At 44.0% G+C, this 20,023-nt stretch overlaps 1 protein-coding gene across 4 annotated transcripts in view; it reads left to right on the forward strand.

The window, feature by feature from the left end:
- Positions 1 to 20,023, forward strand: part of DCTN1 (dynactin subunit 1) — a 284,349-nt gene that overhangs the window by 112,179 nt on the left and 152,147 nt on the right. For all 4 annotated transcript variants that reach the window (XM_053704365.1, XM_053704367.1, XM_053704366.1 and 1 more), the window contains 5 exons: positions 4,540 to 4,737; positions 5,133 to 5,330; positions 6,261 to 6,465; positions 17,005 to 17,083; positions 19,824 to 19,983. In XM_053704365.1, the coding sequence (XP_053560340.1) occupies positions 4,540 to 4,737; positions 5,133 to 5,330; positions 6,261 to 6,465; positions 17,005 to 17,083; positions 19,824 to 19,983 (840 nt within the window). The remainder of the gene's footprint in view (positions 1 to 4,539; positions 4,738 to 5,132; positions 5,331 to 6,260; positions 6,466 to 17,004; positions 17,084 to 19,823; positions 19,984 to 20,023) is intronic.

The following is a 20,023-nucleotide window of genomic DNA, read 5'->3' on the forward strand; positions in this document are numbered from 1 at the left end:
TTCAGGTTCCTGAGATTTGTGTTTCTGGACCAACACTGGCCCAGAGAGTCTTCACCAAGGTTCTGGGGGTGCTTCTTGCAGTTGCAAGATCCAGAGGCATTGCTGTGGCTCCCTATCTGGATGACATCCTAGTCAAGGCGCCGACATTCAGTCTTGCAGAGGATCATTTGAAGGCTCTTCTTCTCTTGCTCCAATCTCACGGTTGGAAGATAAATTCAGGAAAGAGTTCCCTGGTTCCCAGCAACAGGGTTGAGTTCCTGGGCATGATCATAGACTCTATATCCATGAAGATATTTCTCACGGACCAGAGACGCAGGAAGATTGCGTCCACCTGTCTTGCCCTGCAGTCCTCCTCCAGTCCATCAGTGGCTCAGAGTATGGAGGTGATCAGGCTCATGGTGTCCAGTATTGATGTCATTCCATTCGCCAGGTTCCATCTCAGACCTCTTCAGTTGTGCATGTTGAGACAGTGGAACGGCGATCATACAGATCTATCACAGCAGATTTCCCTGGATGTTCGGACGAGGAATTCCCTCTCTTGGTGGATCCGTCCGGAACAACTGTTACAAGGGACATCCTTCCTGAGTCCGCCCTTGGAGATTGTGACCACAAATGCAAGTCTGGCAGGGTGGGCTGCTGTTTGGGGTGCCAGGATGGCACAAGGAAAATTGACCCGGGAGGAGTCTCTTCTCCCGATCATTATTCTGGAACTTTGAGCAATCTACAATGTTCTGAAGGCGTGGCCTCTTCTGGGGTCATTCAGCTTCATCAGATTCCAGATAGACAACGTTACCTCGGTGGCTTACATCAACCATCAGGTGGGGACAAGAAGCTCCCTAGCAATGAGGGAGGTGTCTCAGATTTTGAAATGGGCAGAGTCCCACAGCTGCTCGCTCTCAGCGATCCACATTCTGGGTGTGGACAACTGGGTAGCGGATTATTTCAGCAGACAATCCTACCATCCGGGGGAATGGTCTCTCCACCCCGAATTGTTTGCGGAGATTTGTCACAAATGGGGAACGCCGGAGGTAGATCTCATGGCGTCCAAACTCAATTGCAAGCTACCCAGATACAGGTCGAGGTCAAGGGATCCCCAGGCAGAGCTGATAGATGCCTTAGTGGTGCCCTGGGGGTTCAACTTAGTTTGTTTTTCCACCGTTGCCACTTCTACCTCATGTAGTGGCCCGCATCAAGCAGGAGCAAGCTTTGGCTATTATGATTGCTCCGTCGTGGCCACAGAGGACGTGGTTTGAGGATCTGATGGGGATGTCCTCTTCTCCTCCATGGAGGGTACCCTTTTGCAGGGATCTGCTGGAACAGGGTCCTTTTCAACATCAAAATCTAGATTCTCTGAGGCTGACTGTGTGGAGATTGAACGCTTATTCTTGGCTAAGAGGGGATTTTCTGAGAGACTGATTGATATTCTCATTCAGGCCAGGAAGCCGGTCACTCGTCGCATCTATCATAAGGTGTGGAGGACCTACTTGTCCTGGGGTGAGAAGCATGGTTATCCTTGGCACAAAGTTAAGGTAGCCAGGATTTTGTCCTTTCTTCAGGATAGGCTGGAGAAGGGGCTCGCAACCAGTTCCCTAAAGATTTTGGCGTTATCAATTTTGTTGCACAAGAGGCTCGCTGAGCTTCCTGGTATTCAGTCTTTTGTTCAGGCCCTGTCTAGAATCAGGCCTGATTTTAGACAGTCCGCTCCTCCCTAGAGCTTAAACTTGGTTCTTAAGGTGTTGCAGAGAGTTCCTTTTGAACCTATGCATTCTATTGACATTAAGATTCTTTCCTGGAAGGTTCTCTTCCTGTTGACTATTGCATCAGCTCCCAGAGTCTCTGAGTTGGCAGCCTTGCAATATGAGCCTCCTTATTTAGTTTTTTACGCTGATAAGGCTGTTCTTCGCACTGGTTTGGGATTTCTTCCCCAGGTTGTGTCTAACTGTAACATCAATCAGGAAATAGTAGTTCTGTCTTTGTGTCCTAACCCTTCTTCTCCTAAGGAGAGGTTACTTCATGCTACAAAGGATTTCAGACAATCTACATCTCTTTTTGTGGTGTTTTCAGGGAAGCGCAGGGGGCAGAGAGCCTCTGCAACTTCTTTGTCTTTTTGGTTGAGGAGCATGATTCGCTTAGCCTATGAGACAGCAGGACATAAGCCTCCTCAGAGGATCACAGCTCTTTCAACTAGAGCTGTGGCTTTGTTGTGGGCCTTCAAGAATGAGGCCTCTTTGGAGCAGATTTGTAAGGCGGCTACCTGGTCCTCCTTGCACACTTTTACAAAGTTTTGCAAATTTTACGTTTTTGCTTCTGCGGAAGCAGTTTTTGGGAGAGAGGTTTTGCAGGCTGTGGTGCCCTCAGTTTAGGGTCCGCCTTCTTTTGCCCTCCCATTTTTTCATTCAGTGTCCTCTAGAGCTTGGGTATTTGTTTCCCACAAGTAATGAATGAAGCCGTGGACTCTCCTCCCCTCTCCTCCCCTTTAGATAGAAAACACAAATTTCCATCGTGGGGAGGAGAGACCACGGCTCCCGCCCATTGCTCCGGTGGGCGGCCTAAATTTCGTTTTGTTCTTCTGGCACCATTTATACCCTGATATTTCTCCTACTGTTCCTTGTTCCCTCTGCAGAATGACTGGGGGATGAGGGGAATGGGGGAGGTATTTAAGCCTTTGGCTGGGGTGTCTTTGCCTCCTCCTGGTGGCCAGGTTCTTAATTCCTACAAGTAATGAATGAAGCCGTGGACTCTCCTCCCCACGATGGAAATGAAATGATCAGGTAGCATAATTTACGGGGTTTTTTCTGAGAAATTTCAAACAATGCTGGCATTTCCTTTCCCACTGTGTCATGTGACATCCATCAGCCAATCACAGATTCATATTCATACACACATGTTCAGTAAGAACTGGTGCCTATAAAAAGACCAAGAAAGTTGTTCACTTTAGTGTCCTTAAGATTATTTACTCGTTAGACAATGTTAAGATTTTTTTTACCCCCAATACAGACATGTTTAGCCAAGATACTTTAACTACAAGTTATCAGTGTTTGCGTGACAACTGATACTGTGCATGTGCTTCATGCACCTGCATTCTAACCGCATGCTCACACTGCGTCAGCTGGAGAGGAAACCGTGCTAGCTTTTGCTAGAACTATATTTGCTAATACATGTGTATTGCAAAAATACTCTATTCAAAAATGAAATAAATGTTTTATGATTTCAATTTTTTTTTGTCCCTTTAATCAAATATGACCTATCAGATGTTTGTCCCCAGCAACCTCTTTAAGAAGCTAAAAACATTTGAATAGTAGAACAAATGTTCCCATTGACATTCACTTTCCTTGACAATAATTTCTTCTATTAAATGGTTTAAAATGTTATATTTCTCTATTTCGGGTGTAACATTTGATTTAAGTTAACACAAGATGGTAAACTAAATATTCAAATGTTGTTTCTTATAGACCAACCCTGAGAAGCAGCATTGGAATATTTCATTTAAATGTCATATTTAAATGTTCTTTAAATCAAATGTCACAAGCAAATAGGGAAATTCAGCAATACAAACCTCTGTTTAGAGCACAAATGCGGACAAAATTAATTTTCTTAAACCAGTTATGTAAAACATTTTCCAGTGCAGCCCGCTTATACTGCAGCAGAGGGGTGTGCGGAACCCGGTCTTACAATATAGATAGGTCGGTATCAGTTGGTGGACATCAGACATTCATGGTGCCTCTAGTGCAGTTTATTGATAACAGACGTTTTGCTACTGTCTTAGGTTTGTACTTTTTCAGCATCATCTGTGAACTGTAGAACAAGTCCTGTACTAATAGACGCAATGTGGTGTGACCTTGTTAACAAATAGTTATAAACACACCTATAGATGAGTCATGCTTTTTTCATACCGTATCCAAATCTATTCCTCCATGCTCCCTCCTTTTGTAATCTTTTCACCCCTGTGCCCATTAAATCAAAGAAGGATACAGGGTTAAAATCCTAATATGATAAACGTTGATATTTAGAGTAGATATGATAATAATTAAGGTATCGGGTACTTTACCATTTGTCAAAAGTAGCAGAAATATCTGCCTTAGCGGCATATAAGTCCATATAGGTACGTTGTATGGTTGTATTTAGGTATCAGCAGTGACATGTTATGGAGCCTTAGGTTTTTAGTAAAAGTGTCCCCCCCCATGCTTTAACGTATCCCATTTACACAGTTATTCCTGTTTTATCATACAATTTCAGGTAACCAGCCTCGGTGTCTCATGTTTAACCTCTTGTTTTACATGACTGTCATGTTTTATTGTTTATTTTTGTGAACACATGTACATGTCATGGAAAAGTAAGTGCTTTGTAAAGGAAGGGATCTATTGCAACCTTGTTTATATTTGTTTGTTAGGCACCAAATAGAAGCTTCTAAAAGCAAAGCCCAGGGAACATAAAGTGATGCAGTGTAGTTAAATATGAAAACGTATTAAGGTTTGTGATAGCAATGTGTACATCATCTCATTACTGATGACCCATCACTGGGTGATATCTCCTTGGCAGCCAACTCGGCCTTCCAGCTCAGCTGCCTCCAGTGGAACAGCCGGAGCCTCTGGCTCTGCTTCAGCATCATGTGGAGAGATCAGCAGCAGCGAGCCCAGCACTCCAGCCCAGACCCCACTGGCTGCCCCCATAATCCCATCTCCATCCTCTGCTCTCACCTCTCCTGTGGCCCCTCTACCAGCTCCAGGGCCCAGCAAGGTAAGCATCTCCCTAGACCTGAGAATTTTAGTATAGAGGGTTTGGATACTTATTTTGGGGACACACAATGATGGCCAAAACATTTCTGGGAAATTGTTAGTTTATAGTAAATTTCCTTTGTAGCATTTGGTAAAATTGCAAACGATTCATAATTTATAGTTAGGCATTTGTCTGTTTGTGAAAGTGAATTATTTTTTTGTGCCACATAAATCAAACCGTATTGTGACAAAATGATGACAATTAATATAAAGCTCTAATGCCTCCTTGTTGGGCTTTTTACTCTCATGTATTTTGCCCACCCCTTTTGGTTATGTTGATGTTGTTACACTGGCCAGGTTACGCTTAGCATCTTCATGTTTTTAGTCCTTACGTTACCGCTGTCCTTGGTCCTGTAGGAAGAGGAGAACCTGCGGGCTCAGGTCAAAGACTTGGATGAAAAACTGGAGACGCTGAAGATGAAACGAGCGGAGGATAAAGTGAAGCTTAAGGAGCTGGAGAAGTCGAAGCTACAGCTGGAACAGCTCCAGGAATGGAAGAGCAAGATTCAGGAGCAGCAAGCTGATCTTCAGCGCCAGCTCAAGGAGGCCAAGAAGGTGAATTGCTTGTGAATCAAATAAGTGTAGGCTGTGCAGGAGCACACTTATCTGACTGCACGTAGGGAATCGCATAGGGTGGATAAAAAGCAATGATTTTTAAAAATATATATTTTGTAAATTTAAAAAAGGATTTTATTTAATAAAATACTTTTGTGATGAAAAAAATCTATCTAAATATAGTTCCTATTTAAGGTAAATTATAATCTAAAGGTTATTAATCCTGAAATAAGGATTAGTTTTTTAATAATGTAGCATGAGGCTGTTTTTTCATGACTTTAATGTTTAACTTTTTGGGGTTAATGTAATTATATTAATCCATTACAATGTCCTGCTCTCTTCTGTAAGATTGTTTTGGCATTTTTTGTCTACAAGGTATTATCGTATATTCTTGGTTTTGTAGTTCTCTGCAGAAATACTATGCCCCTTCTTCACAGCAAAACATTTACAATCATTATTTTTCTCCAATATAGTTCAGCTGAAAATATGAACCTATTAAACTGGAGGTACTTCCCCTCCTAATAATTTCATTCATTTTAATGATCTATACGTATAATCTAATGGTATATAACTAAATCAGTCATTTTCTGATAAACCTGGAAAAATAATCTGAAAAGTTATTCTAAAAATGAAACCTTTATTTAAAAACCATGGTTTAAATCAAATCTTACCGACTAGTGATTTAAATCGTGATCAGTTTGATTTTAATCAAATCCACTCTGGAATCACATACCAAATATTCAGTAAGATGCAGTGAAGCCTCCTAGCTTTGGGTAATTCATAAAGAAGACAAATATTTATTGTGCACATGATTGTGAGTCGCATATAATCACCATGTTAATCTAACAAAGCTGCGCCTCTAATGAACAAAATGAATGTGCAAGGTTTACACACATTACTGACAGTTACTCTTTGTTCTGCTGAGCATAGGAAGCAAAAGAGGCTCAAGAAGCGCAAGAACGTTACATGGAGGAGATGGCAGACACAGCAGATGCCATTGAGATGGCCACACTTGACAAAGAGATGGCAGAAGAGCGAGCAGAGTCCTTGCAACAAGAGGTGGACACCATGAAAGAGAAAGTGGAGGAGCTCACCATGGACCTGGAGATCCTCAAGCATGAGATAGAGGAAAAAGGTGAGCCAGGAATCCAAAGCTTGTATGTAAAGGTCCCATCCATACTGTAGTACGTGTGCTTATTCACCAGTGACAGTACGTGTGCTTATTCACCAGTGACAGTACTTGTGCTTATTCACCAGTGACAGTACGTGTGCTTATTCACCAGTGACAGTACTTGTGCTTATTCACCAGTGACAGTACGTGTGCTTATTCACCAGTGACAGTATGTGTGCTTATTCACCAGTGACAGTATGTGTGCTTATTCACCAGTGACAGTATGTGTGCTTATTCACCAGTGACAGTACGTGTGCTTATTCACCAGTGACAGTACGTGTGCTTATTCACCAGTGACAGTATGTGTGCTTATTCACCAGTGACAGTATGTGTGCTTATTCACCAGTGACAGTACGTGTGCTTATTCACCAGTGACAGTACGTGTGCTTATTCACCAGTGACAGTACGTGTGCTTATTCACCAGTGACAGTACGTGTGCTTATTCACCAGTGACAGTACCTGTGCTTATTCACCAGTGACAGTACGTGTGCTTATTCACCAGTGACAGTACATGTGCTTATTCACCAGTGACAGTACGTGTGCTTATTCACCAGTGACAGTACGTGTGCTTATTCACCAGTGACAGTACGTGTGCTTATTCACCAGTGACAGTACGTGTGCTTATTCACCAGTGACAGTACGTGTGCTTATTCACCAGTGACAGTACGTGTGCTTATTCGCCAGTGACAGTACGTGTGCTTATTCACCAGTGACAGTACTTGTGCTTATTCACCAGTGACAGTACGTGTGCTTATTCACCAGTGACAGTACGTGTGCTTATTCACCAGTGACAGTATGTGTGCTTATTCACCAGTGACAGTATGTGTGCTTATTCACCAGTGACAGTACGTGTGCTTATTCACCAGTGACAGTACGTGTGCTTATTCACCAGTGACAGTACGTGTGCTTATTCACCAGTGACAGTACGTGTGCTTATTCACCAGTGACAGTACGTGTGCTTATTCGCCAGTGACAGTACGTGTGCTTATTCACCAGTGACAGTACGTGTGCTTATTCACCAGTGACAGTACGTGTGCTTATTCACCAGTGACAGTACGTGTGCTTATTCACCAGTGACAGTACGTGTGCTTATTCACCAGTGACAGTACCTGTGCTTATTCACCAGTGACAGTACCTGTGCTTATTCACCAGTGACAGCACTTGTGCTTATTCACCAGTGACAGCACTTGTGCTTATTCACCAGTGACAGTACGTGTGCTTATTCACCAGTGACAGTACGTGTGCTTATTCACCAGTGACAGTACGTGTGCTTATTCACCAGTGACAGTATGTGTGCTTATTCATCATTGACAGTACTTGTGCTTATTCACCAGTGACAGTACGTGTGCTTATTCACCAGTGACAGTACTTGTGCTTATTCACCAGTGACAGTACCGTGTGCTTATTCACCAGTGACAGTACGTGTGCTTATTCACCAGTGACAGTACGTGTGCTTATTCACCAGTGACAGTACGTGTGCTTATTCACCAGTGACAGTACGTGTGCTTATTCACCAGTGACAGTACGTGTGCTTATTCACCAGTGACAGTACGTGTGCTTATTCACCAGTGACAGTACGTGTGCTTATTCACCAGTGACAGTACGTGTGCTTATTCACCAGTGACAGTACGTGTGCTTATTCACCAGTGACAGTACCTGTGCTTATTCACCAGTGACAGTACCTGTGCTTATTCACCAGTGACAGCACTTGTGCTTATTCACCAGTGACAGTACGTGTGCTTATTCACCAGTGACAGTACGTGTGCTTATTCACCAGTGACAGTACGTGTGCTTATTCACCAGTGACAGTACGTGTGCTTATTCACCAGTGACAGTATGTGTGCTTATTCATCATTGACAGTACTTGTGCTTATTCACCAGTGACAGTACGTGTGCTTATTCACCAGTGACAGTACTTGTGCTTATTCACCAGTGACAGTACCGTGTGCTTATTCACCAGTGACAGTACGTGTGCTTATTCACCAGTGACAGTACGTGACCTTATTCACCAGTGACAGTACGTGTGCTTATTCACCAGTGACAGTACGTGTGCTTATTCACCAGTGACAGTACCTGTGCTTATTCACCAGTGACAGTACCTGTGCTTATTCATCAGTGACAGTACCTGTGCTTATTCACCAGTGACAGTACGTGTGCCTATTCACCAGTGACAGTACGTGTGCTTATTCACCAGTGACAGTACGTGTGCTTATTCACCAGTGACAGTACGTGTGCTTATTCACCAGTGACAGTACGTGTGCCTATTCACCAGTGACAGTACGTGTGCTTATTCACCAGTGACAGTACTTGTGCTTATTCACCAGTGACAGTACGTGTGCTTATTCACCAGTGACAGTACTTGTGCTTATTCACCAGTGACAGTACGTGTGCTTATTCACCAGTGACAGTATGTGTGCTTATTCACCAGTGACAGTATGTGTGCTTATTCACCAGTGACAGTACTTGTGCTTATTCACCAGTGACAGTACTTGTGCTTATTCACCAGTGACAGTACGTGTGCTTATTCACCAGTGACAGTACGTGTGCTTATTCACCAGTGACAGTACTTGTGCTTATTCACCAGTGATAGTACTTGTGCTTATTCACCAGTGACAGTACATGTGCCTATTCACCAGTGACAGTACGTGTGCCTATTCACCAGTGACAGTACTTGTGCTTATTCACCAGTGACAGTACTTGTGCCTATTCACCAGTGACAGTACTTGTGCCTATTCACCAGTGACAGTACTTGTGCTTATTCACCAGTGACAGTATGTGTGCTTATTCACCAGTGACAGTATGTGTGCTTATTCACCAGTGACAGTATGTGTGCTTATTCATCAGTGACAGTACTTGTGCCTATTCACCAGTGACAGTACTTGTGCTTATTCACCAGTGACAGTACGTGTGCTTATTCACCAGTGACAGTACTTGTGCTTATTCACCAGTGGTAGTGAACATCAGCAGAAGGTACTCTAGACTTTTGCAGATATCATAATAATGTGTAACAGAGTTGATGTTCCAGGAGTGGGAGATACAATGAGTAGTGACTGTCTTACAGAATACGATTGTTATTATTATTATACTTTATTTATGTAGCGCCAACATATTCCACAGACCTGTCCATGGGTACAATTCATTTGAATAAAACAATGATATAAAACTTGTAGTAGACCGTACACAATTTCCAAACACATACAGGAGGGATTGAGGGCCCTATTCCTGTGGGAATTTACATTCTAGAAGGGTAGGAGGTTGAGAAACAGGAGGTGAGGACTGCAAGATTGAGAAAGATGTTAATACAGAGTTATATGAGGGAAATGTTAGGTAAGTGAAATTAATTTATTACTGAGTTGGGTGCTAGGCTTCTCTGAATAAAAAAATCTTCAGGGAGCATTTAAAGGAAGAAAGATTAGGGCAAAGCCTGACAGCACGAGGGAGAGTGTTCCAGAGGGTAGGTGCTGCACGACAGAAGCCCTGCAGTCTAGCATGAGAAGAGGTGATAGTCTAAGATGCAAGGAGCAGGTCATTATTGGATCTTAGTTAGCGGGCTGGAGTATACTTGTTTATTAGAGAGGATAGGTAGTGGGAAGCGGCGTTGGTGAGAGCTTTGTATGTAAGGGTGAGAATTTTGAATTTAATTCTGCTGTGAATGGGGAGCCAATGAAGGGACTCGCAGAGAGGTGCAGTAGATACAGAGCGACGGGATAGGTTGATTAGTCTGGCAGAGGCATTTAGGATGGATTGAAGGGGGTAGAGGCGGGAAAGAGGAAGGCCAGTAAGTAGGTTATTGCAGTAGCCAAGTGGGGAAATAACAAGGGAGTGGATTATTTGCTTTGTGGTGTTAGCGCTCAGAAAAGTGCGGATCTTGGAAATGTTGCGTAGGTGGTTGCGGAAGGATGTAGAAAGCAATTGGATGTGGGGGATGAAGGATAGATTTGAGTCAAGTGTGACTCTGAGGCAGCGGACTTGGGACAATGGGGAATTGGTGATGCCATCAGCAGGGATAGAAAAGTCAGAAGTCGACGGAGAGCTTGAGGGGGGGATTAGAAGGAGCTCAGTCTTGGACATGTTAATCTTTAGGTGGTGAGATGCCATCCAGGAAGAAATACCAGATAAACAGTCGCTGACATGAGAAAGGACAGAGGGAGAGAGAACAGGGGTGGAAAGATAGATCTGGGTTTCATCAGCATAGAGGTGGTATTTGAAGCCATAACTGTTGATAAGTTTACCCAGTAAATAAGTATAAATGGAGTAGAGTAGAGGACCCAGAACAGATCCTTGAGGTACTCCAACAGACAGAGGTATTGGGGAGGAGGAGTCACCAGCAAATGACACAGAAAAAGACCTGTGAGAAAGATAGGAGTGAATCCAAGAAAGGGCAGTGTCACAAAGGCCAAAAGATCTAAGGGTCTGTAGGAGGAGGGGTGGTCAACTGTGTCAAAGGCAGCTGAGAGGTCAAGTAAGATGAGTATAGAGTAGTGGCCATTACTTTTAGCAGAGAGAACGTTAGTAACCTTGGTAAGGGAAGTCTCAGTTGAGTGTTTGAGGCGGAATCCAGATTGCAGGGGGTCAAGCAAGGAGTTGGTGGACAGGAAGTGGGTTAGGCGATTGTAAACTAGTTTCTCCAGGAGTTTTGATGTTAGTGGAAGCAGTGATATGGGGCGGTAGCTTTCAGGAGAATTGGGGTCAAGGGAGGGTTTTTTGAGTATGGGAGTGACTTTTGCGTGTTTGAAAGAAGATGGGAATGAACTGGTAGAGAGAGATAGGTTGAAGATGTGTGTAAGAGCAGCAGTGAGGGTAGAAGACAGGGAGGGTATTAGATGTGAAGGGATAGGGTTGAGTGGGCAGGTAGTGAGGAGGTGAGGAAGATAGTAAGGAAGAAACGTCATTCTCAGTGGCTGGATGGAAGATGCAGAGGGAGTAACTGGGCCTGTTGTTGGAATATTGCAGGTTGCTGTTGGGATGTTGCTTTAGATATTACTTGTTTTGTTTAAAAAGTAGTCTGCCAGGTCTTGAGCACTAAAGGCAGACGGAGTGGGGGTGGAGCAGGTGGGTAGAGGAGAGAGTTAAAGGTGGAGGAGAGTCTAATAAGATCTAAACTTTCTCATGTGAACGTACAAGATTATTCATCTAAGATACAAAACACATAGGTTAGTTATAAACTCAGTGACACTTTACTGACGGAAAAAAAATGAGAATTATTATTTCAGAGGATTGAAAGTTTGATTAACAGTGTTCAGCTGGTGTGGCCTGTTTGGTGATCAGTTATATAGGAAGAGGTATTAGCAGCAGGTTCCTTAGACACTTTATAGGGCACTAGTTAGGCCCCATCTGTAGTATTGTGTACCGTTCTGTGGCCAACTCTACAGAATGATATGAATATATTATAAACTGTTAAAAGAAGGCTATTTAACCAGTAGATGGACTAAACAATAAAACCCACAAGGAAAGACTTCATGTGGTTAAAGACACTTAACAGTTACTAAAAAAGTGCAATGCCTAAATGTTGTAGCATTGAACCTATCTAGCTATGCCCTGTGCACATTAAGGCTCTCTCTAAAAAAGAGAGAGTTTTGTTCTAGAAGCATTTCAGCTATTGCAAGTATATTGCAAAAGTGCTTCTATTTAAATGGACAGTCTACTCCTGATTTTTTTATTGTTTAAAAAGATAGATAACCCCTTTAATATCCATTCCCCAATTTTGCACAACCAACACTGTTATATTAATATACTTTTTACATCTGTGATTACCTTGTATCTAAGCCTCTGCAGACTTACCCTTTATCTCGGTTCTTTTGACAGACTTGCATTTTAGCCAATCAGTGCTGACTAATAAATAACTCCATGGGAGTGAGCACAATTTTATCTATATGGCACACATGATCTAGCGCTTCCTAGCTGTGAAAAACTCTTTAAAATGCACTGGGATAAGAGGCGGACTTTAAGAGCTTAGAAATTAGCATATGATGAGCCTACCTAGGTTTAGTTTTGAACAAAGAATACCAAGAGAACAAAACAAATTTGATGATAAAAGTATATTGGAAAGTTGTTTAAAATTACATGCCCTATCTGAATCATGAAAGTTTAATTTTGACTAGACTGTCCCTTTAAAACTTAAATTCACTAATGCTTATTTCAAGTTTAATTGTTATGTCTAATAAGTATAGCTTAGCGGAGTGAGGCTAAATGTCATTTAAGAACTTAAACTTTAGCAATAAATCTGTTTCCCCCCCCCCCCCCATAAACCTCTATTTTTTATTCTTTAAAATGACATATTTGCTCTTTTTTTTTTAAATACACAATAAAAATGTAACTGACGTGAAACAAGCGTGCCCGATTGTGTAGAAATGAAACACGGAACTTTAGTGCTCAATGGCTAACAGGTACAGAAATAGCAGAGGAAATAATAATATCTGTAATACATTTTGAATATAGATTCTATTCTGCTTTGTCTCTTAATAATAATCAAGTTAAGAACATTCTCTATATAAGACATGAATGCCCACTCTGCAATGTGAGCTGCCAATCTGTCTGTAAGTTTAAAACATGCCAGTGTGACAATAGGTTTGGGTGGGGTTGGAAACTTGTTCCATGTAATAGGAGATGCTCTTGATAAATCCTATAGATTTGTTTTCATTCAGTAATTGCACTAAGAGAATAAGACCTATTTTAAAACAAGAGGTTTTTGTTAGGAAACAAATATATTAGATATGATCTAATGCAGACATCCTCAAACTTGGCCCTCCAGAGGTTTTGGAACTACATTTCCCATGATGCTCAGCCAGCTTATATACTGGCTAAGCATCATGGGAAATATAGTTCCAAAACCTCTGGAGGGGCAAGTTTGATGATGTCTAATCTAATGTAAACAAAAACCTGTCTTCCAGACCAGAAAAGAGGGAGGCCTTCCTGGGTATGTTTGGGATCTGTCCTCCTTAGGAGTCATTTCCCCGGTTCCTACAGCAGAGAGATGTTTGGGATACTCATACTATTCAAACCCTTTTGTGGTCCCAAAAAAGGAGGGAACCTTCCGTCCCATTCTGGACCTAAAGTGCTTAAACAAATTCCTAAATGTTTCCTCGTTCAAGATGGAGACATTATGGTCCATTCTTCCCTTGGTACAGGAAGGGCAGTTCATGACCACTATCGATCTAAAGGGTGCCTACCTTCACGTCCCAATCCACAAGGAACACTTCAAGTGCCTGAGGTTTGCGTTCCTGGACCAGCACTTCCAGTTTGTTGCACTTTCATTCAGTCTAGCTACTTCTCCAAGAGTTTTTACAAAGATTCTAGGGTCCCATCTAGCAGTGGCCAGAACCAGGGGTTTAGCAGTAGCTCCCTACTTGGACGATATTCTGGTTCAAGCACCAGCGTTTCGTCTGGCAGAAGACCATTCGGAATCTTTCCTCTGTCTTCTTCGATCCCATGGATGGAAGATAAATCTAGAGAAGAGTTCTCTTGTACCAAGCACCAGGGTGGTATTTCTGGGTACTATAATAGACTCCATAGTCATGAGATTTTTTAATGGCCTCCACACCTCCTTAAGGCCATCTGTGGCTCAGTGTATGGAGGTGAGTGGTCTCATGGTGTCCAGCATGGACATCATTCCCTTTGCCAGGTTCCATCTCAGGCCGTTACAACTGTGCATGCTGAGGCAGTGTAACTGCGATTATTCATATCTATCTCAACAGATTTCTCTGGACAACCGGTTGAGAGAATCACTCTCTTGGTGGCTTTGTCCGGATCACCTGTCCCGAGGGATATCCTTCTCCAGACCATTCTGGGTGATTATGACTATGGACACAAATCTGTCAGGATGGGGAGCTGTTTGGGGTGCCTAGAAGGCACAGAGCCTGTGGACTCCGGAGGAGAGTTCCCTCCCGATCAACATTTTAGAACTTCGGGCAGTCTTCAATACTCTGATGGCTTGGCCCCTACTAGGTTCATCCCAGTTTATCAGATACCAATCGGACAATATAACCTCGGTGGCTTACATCAACTGTCAGGGGGGAAACGAGAAGGTCCCTAGCGATTGTCTCGGATTCTGGAATGGGCAGATGCCCACAACTGTTCGCTAGGTGGAGAACTGGGAAGCGGATTTTCTAAGCAGACAATCCTTCCATCTGAGGTAATGGTCTCTACATCCCGAAGTGTTTGCAGAGATTTGCAACAGGTGGGGGACGTCGGAAATAGATCTGATGGTGTCCCGTCTAAATACCAAGCTACCCAGATATGGGTCGAGGTCCAGGGATCCCCATGCGGAACTAATAGATGCATTAGCAGTGCCGTGGAGTTTCAAACTAATTTACCTTTTCCCGCCATTACCACTCCTCCCTCGAGTGGTGGCTCAAATCAAACAGGAGCAGGTGTCAGTGATACTGATTGCTCCGTCGTGGCCACGAAGGATATGGTTCGCGGATCTAGTGGGGATGTCATAATCTCCTCCTTGGAGGTTACCTTGTCACAGGGATCTTCTGGAACAAGGTCCCTTCCTTCATCAAAATCTAGATTCTCTGAGGCTGACTGCGTGGAGATTGAACGCTTAGTCTTAGCCAAGAGAGGGTTTTCTGAGAGTGTTATTGATACTCTCATTCAAGCTCGTAAGCCGGTTACTCATCGCATCTATCATAAGGTGTGGAGGACCTACTTATTCTGGTGGGAAGAGCGTGGTTTATTCTGGCACAAAGTCAAGGTTGCCAGGATTCTTTCTTTTCTCCAGGATGAACTGAAGAAGGGTCTTTCCACTAGTTCCTTGAAGGGACAGATTTTGGCCCTGTCTGTTTTACTGCACAAGAGGCTCGCTGTACAGTCTATTGTTAAGGCTCTGACTAGGATCAGGCCAGTGTTTAGATCTAATGCTCCTCCTTGGAGTTTAAATCTTGTTCTGAAGGTTTTGCAACGGGCTCCGTTTGAGCCTATGCATGAGGTTGACATTAAATTGTTGTCATGGAAGGTTCTTTTTCTACTAACTATTGCTTCTGCGTGCAGAGTCTCTGAGATTGCTGCCTTGCAATGCAACCCTCCTTATCTGGTGTTCCATGGCGATAAGGCTGTTCTACAAACTAAGTTAGGATTTCTTCCTAAGGTTGTGTCAAATCACAACATCAATCAGGAAATTGTGGTTCCTTCCTTATGCCCTAATCCTTCTTTATCGAAGGAGCGTTTACTACATAATTTGGATGTGTTTCGTGCCTTGAAGTTCTATCTTCAGGCTACGAAGGAATTTAGACAAACTTCTTCTCTGTTTGTTGTCTATTCTGGGAGGCGTAGGGGCCAGAGGGCTTCTTCGACTTCCTTATCTTTTTGGCTGAGGAGTGTCATCCGTTTAGCATATGAGTCGGCGGGACATAAGCCTCCTTAGAGGATTGCGGCTCATTCTACGAGAGCAGTGGCTTCCTCTTGGGCCTTCAAAAATGAGGCCTCTATGGATCAAATTTGTAGGGCAGCTACCTAGTCCTCCTTACATACTTTTTCAAAATTTTTACAGGTTTGATGTTTTTTCTTCTGCTGAAGCAGCCTTCAGGAGAAAGGTTTTGCAGGCTGTGGTGCCCTCAGTTAGGGGCCGTCTCTCTTTTTTACCCTCACGTTAGCATTCAGTGTCCTCTAGAGCTTGGGTATAATTTCCCACAAGTAAGGAATGCAGCTGTGGACTCTCTCTTTATTAAGAAGGAAAACATAAATTATGCTTACAGATAATTTCCTTTCCTTCTGTACATAGAGAGTCCACAGCTCCCGTCTGTATTCTCCGTTGGGCGGCCCTACATTTTAATTTATTCTTCTGGCATCTTTTTTCACCCTGATATTTCTCCTACTGGTCCTTGTTCCCTTGGCAGAATGACTGGGGGATGAGGGAAGTGGGAGGAGTATTTAATCCTTTGGCTGGGGTGTCTTTGCCTCCTCCTGGTGGCCAGGTTCAATATTTCCTACAATGTCCTTGCAGCTGTGGACTCTCCCTGTACAGAAGGAAAGGAAATTATCTGGTAAGCATAATTTATGGGGTTTTTTTCATGAATAAGTGCATTACATTTTAAACAATATTTAAGTGTACTTTTGTTATCAAATGTGCTTAATTCTTTTAAGTTGAAGGAGCAGCATTGCACTACTGGGAGCTAGCTGAACACATTGGGTGAGCCAATGACAAGAGGCAGATATGTGCAGAAACCAATCAGTAGTGCATTGCTGCTCCTGAGCCTACGTAGATATGCTTTTCAACAAAGGATACCAAGAGAATGAAGCAAATTAGATAAGACTTACACTTGAGAGTTGTTTAATTGTGTGCTGTACCTGAATCATGAGAGAATATTTTTTTGATTTCACATCTGTTTGAATGATGTTTTCTATATGTATGAGAGTACAATTTGACAACTATGAGGGGTCTTACCAGGTGTTTTTTTTAAGGCCCATCAGACCACTGAAGTGTTTATTTGATGTGTAGTGCTACAATTATTGGGAGTTGTATATTCTATTCAGGTGTCATAATATCCGTTACCTTTTATTTAGGGTCAGATGGAGCCGCGTCCAGCTACCAAGTTAAGCAGCTGGAGGAACAAAATGCCCGTCTCAAAGAGGCTCTGGTCAGGTAAGTGGTCCCAAAAGCTGAATGGTCTGCATGTTAGAGCGGCCTATTACCCACATGCTGAAACACTTGACACTAATGGAGCATTGCTGTAAAAAGCTAACTAGAAAATATGTAAAATAGATATTTTACCTCAAAAGTTCTTCAGTAACCACAGTCTACTGGGTATTTAAGCACCCAATCAGAATGCTAGTCCTGGGACTTGCAAGGTAGCGTGCATCTGGCATGTGCAGCACAGTCATGTTATTTCTCTCCTTAGTATAAGGAAGTTTACTATGAAATCCCACAAGATCACCGTAAAGCAAAGTGTAAACCCAACACTGATTGGATGTTTTCACTGTGCAGATGACAGTAAAAAGCTGAAGGATAGCTGTTTACAGAGCACTTACTCTTGTAAATAAAATATCTTCCTTTTTTACATAGAGATGTTTAGGGGATATCTTCTAGTCAGCTTTTTACAGTTTTGCTGCATCACTTTCAAGTAGTTGAGCATTTGGGTTGCACAGTGTAACAGGTGCCCAGCAATCTCCCTGTATCTAGGGCTTGCACAGTATAACAGGTGCCCAGCAATCTCCCAGTATCTAGGGGTAGCACAGTGTAACAGGTGCCCAGCAATCTCCCTGTATCTAGGGCTTGCACAGTGTAACAGGTGCCCAGCAATCTCCCAGTATCTAGGGGTAGCACAGTGTAACAGGTGCCCAGCAATCTCTCTGTATCTAGGGGTAGCACAGTGTAACAGGTGCCCAGCGTGTCTCCCTGTATCTAGGGGTAGCACAGTGTAACAGGTGCCCAGCGTGTCTCCCTGTATCTAGGGGTTGCACAGTGTAACAGGTGCCCAGCGTGTCTCCCTGTATCTAGGGGTTGCACAGTGTAACAGGTGCCCAGCGTGTCTCCCTGTATCTAGGGGTTGCACAGTGTAACAGGTGCCCAGCGTGTCTCCCTGTATCTAGGGCTTGCACAGTATAACAGGTGCCCAGCAATCTCCCAGTATTTAGGGGTAGCACAGTGTAACAGGTGCCCAGCAATCTCCCTGTATCTAGGGCTTGCACAGTGTAACAGGTGCCCAGCGTGTCTCCCTGTATCTAGGGCTTGCACAGTGTAACAGGTGCCCAGCAATCTCCCTGTATCTAGGGGTAGCACAGTGTAACAGGTGCCCAGCGTGTCTCCCTGTATCTAGGGGTTGCACAGTGTAACAGGTGCCCAGCGTGTCTCCCTGTATCTAGGGGTTGCACAGTGTAACAGGTGCCCAGCGTGTCTCCCTGTATCTAGGGGTTGCACAGTATAACAGGTGCCCAGCAATCTCCCAGTATCTAGGGGTAGCACAGTGTAACAGGTGCCCAGCGTGTCTCCCTGTATCTAGGGGTTGCACAGTGTAACAGGTGCCCAGCAATCTCCCTGTATCTAGGGGTAGCACAGTGTAACAGGTGCCCAGCGTGTCTCCCTGTATCTAGGGGTTGCACAGTGTAACAGGTGCCCACCGTCTCCCTGTATCTTGGGGTTGCACAGTGTAACAGGTGCCAAGCAAACTCCCTGTATCTAGGGCTTGCACAGTGTAACAGGTGCCAAGCAATCTCCCTGTATCTAGGGCTTGCACAGTATAACAGGTGCCCACCGTCTCCCTGTATCTAGGGGTTGCCCAGTGTAACAGGTGCCCAGCGTCTCCCTGTATCTAGGGCTTGCACAGTGGAGAGTGTCTCCTTGTATCAAGGGGTTGCACAGAGTAACAGGTGCCCAGCATGTCTCCCTGTAGCTAGGGGTAGCACAGTGTAACAGGTGCCCACTGTCTCCCTGTAGCTAGGGGTTGCACAGTGTAACAGGTGCCCAGCTTGTCTCCCTGTATCTAGGGGTTGCACAGTGTAACAGGTGCCCACTGTCTCCCTGTATCTAGGGGTTGCACAGTGTAACAGGTGCCCACCGTCTCCCTGTATCTAGGGGTTGCACAGTGTAACAGGTGCCCAGCGTCTCCCTATATCTAGGGGTTGCACAGTGTAACAGGTGCCCAGCTTGTCTCCCTGTATCTAGGGGTTGCACAGTGTAACAGGTGCCCACCGTCTCCCTGTATCTAGGGGTTGCACAGTGTAACAGGTGCCCAGCTTGTCTCCCTGTATCTAGGGGTTGCACAGTGTAACAGGTGCCCACCGTCTCCCTGTATCTAGGGGTTGCACAGTGTAACAGGTGCCCACTGTCTCCCTGTATCTAGGGGTTGCACAGTGTAACAGGTGCCCACCGTCTCCCTGTATCTAGGGGTTGCACAGTGTAACAGGTGCCCACCGTCTCCCTGTATCTAGAGGTTGCACAGTGTAACAGGTGCCCAGCGTGTCTCCCTGTATCTAGGGGTTGCACAGTGTAACAGGTGCCCACCGTCTCCCTGTATCTAGGGCTTGCACAGTGTAACGTGCCCAGCGTCTCCCTGTATCTAGGGCTTGCACAGTGGAGCGTGTCTCCTTGTATCTAGGGGTTCATCATCACTGTTGTTCCTTAGTATTAAGGCAGTGTCCTTTTACACCGTGCAATTTACTTGTATGCTTTTTTATGTTTGGTTTATCACAGTGTTCTGTGTACTGATCCAAACAGAGATTCAGCACTGATCCTTAATTCAGTTTAAGTATGTTTGCGTTCTGCAGTATGAGTGCTTGGCCAGCTGTGTAACCCACCATTATTCTTGTGTCGTGCTCCTCTGCATTGTTTGTTCTCCGCTCCCTATGTCACTGAGTGTGTGCCCGGTGTAACATCACATTTGTAGAATGCGAGATCTCTCTGCCTCGGAGAAGCAAGAACACATCAAGGTGCAGAAGCATATGGAAAAGAAGAATGCCGAGTTGGATACACTGCGACAGCAGAAGGAGAAGTTGCAGGAAGAAGCGGCACTGATGGAGAAAACCATTGATGAACTGAAGGAGCAGGTGAGACTGAGTCTTATTATTTTTTGTACTATGGATCAGG

This window comes from Bombina bombina, chromosome 2 (genome assembly GCF_027579735.1).
Source record: "Bombina bombina isolate aBomBom1 chromosome 2, aBomBom1.pri, whole genome shotgun sequence".
NCBI lineage: Eukaryota > Metazoa > Chordata > Amphibia > Anura > Bombinatoridae > Bombina > Bombina bombina.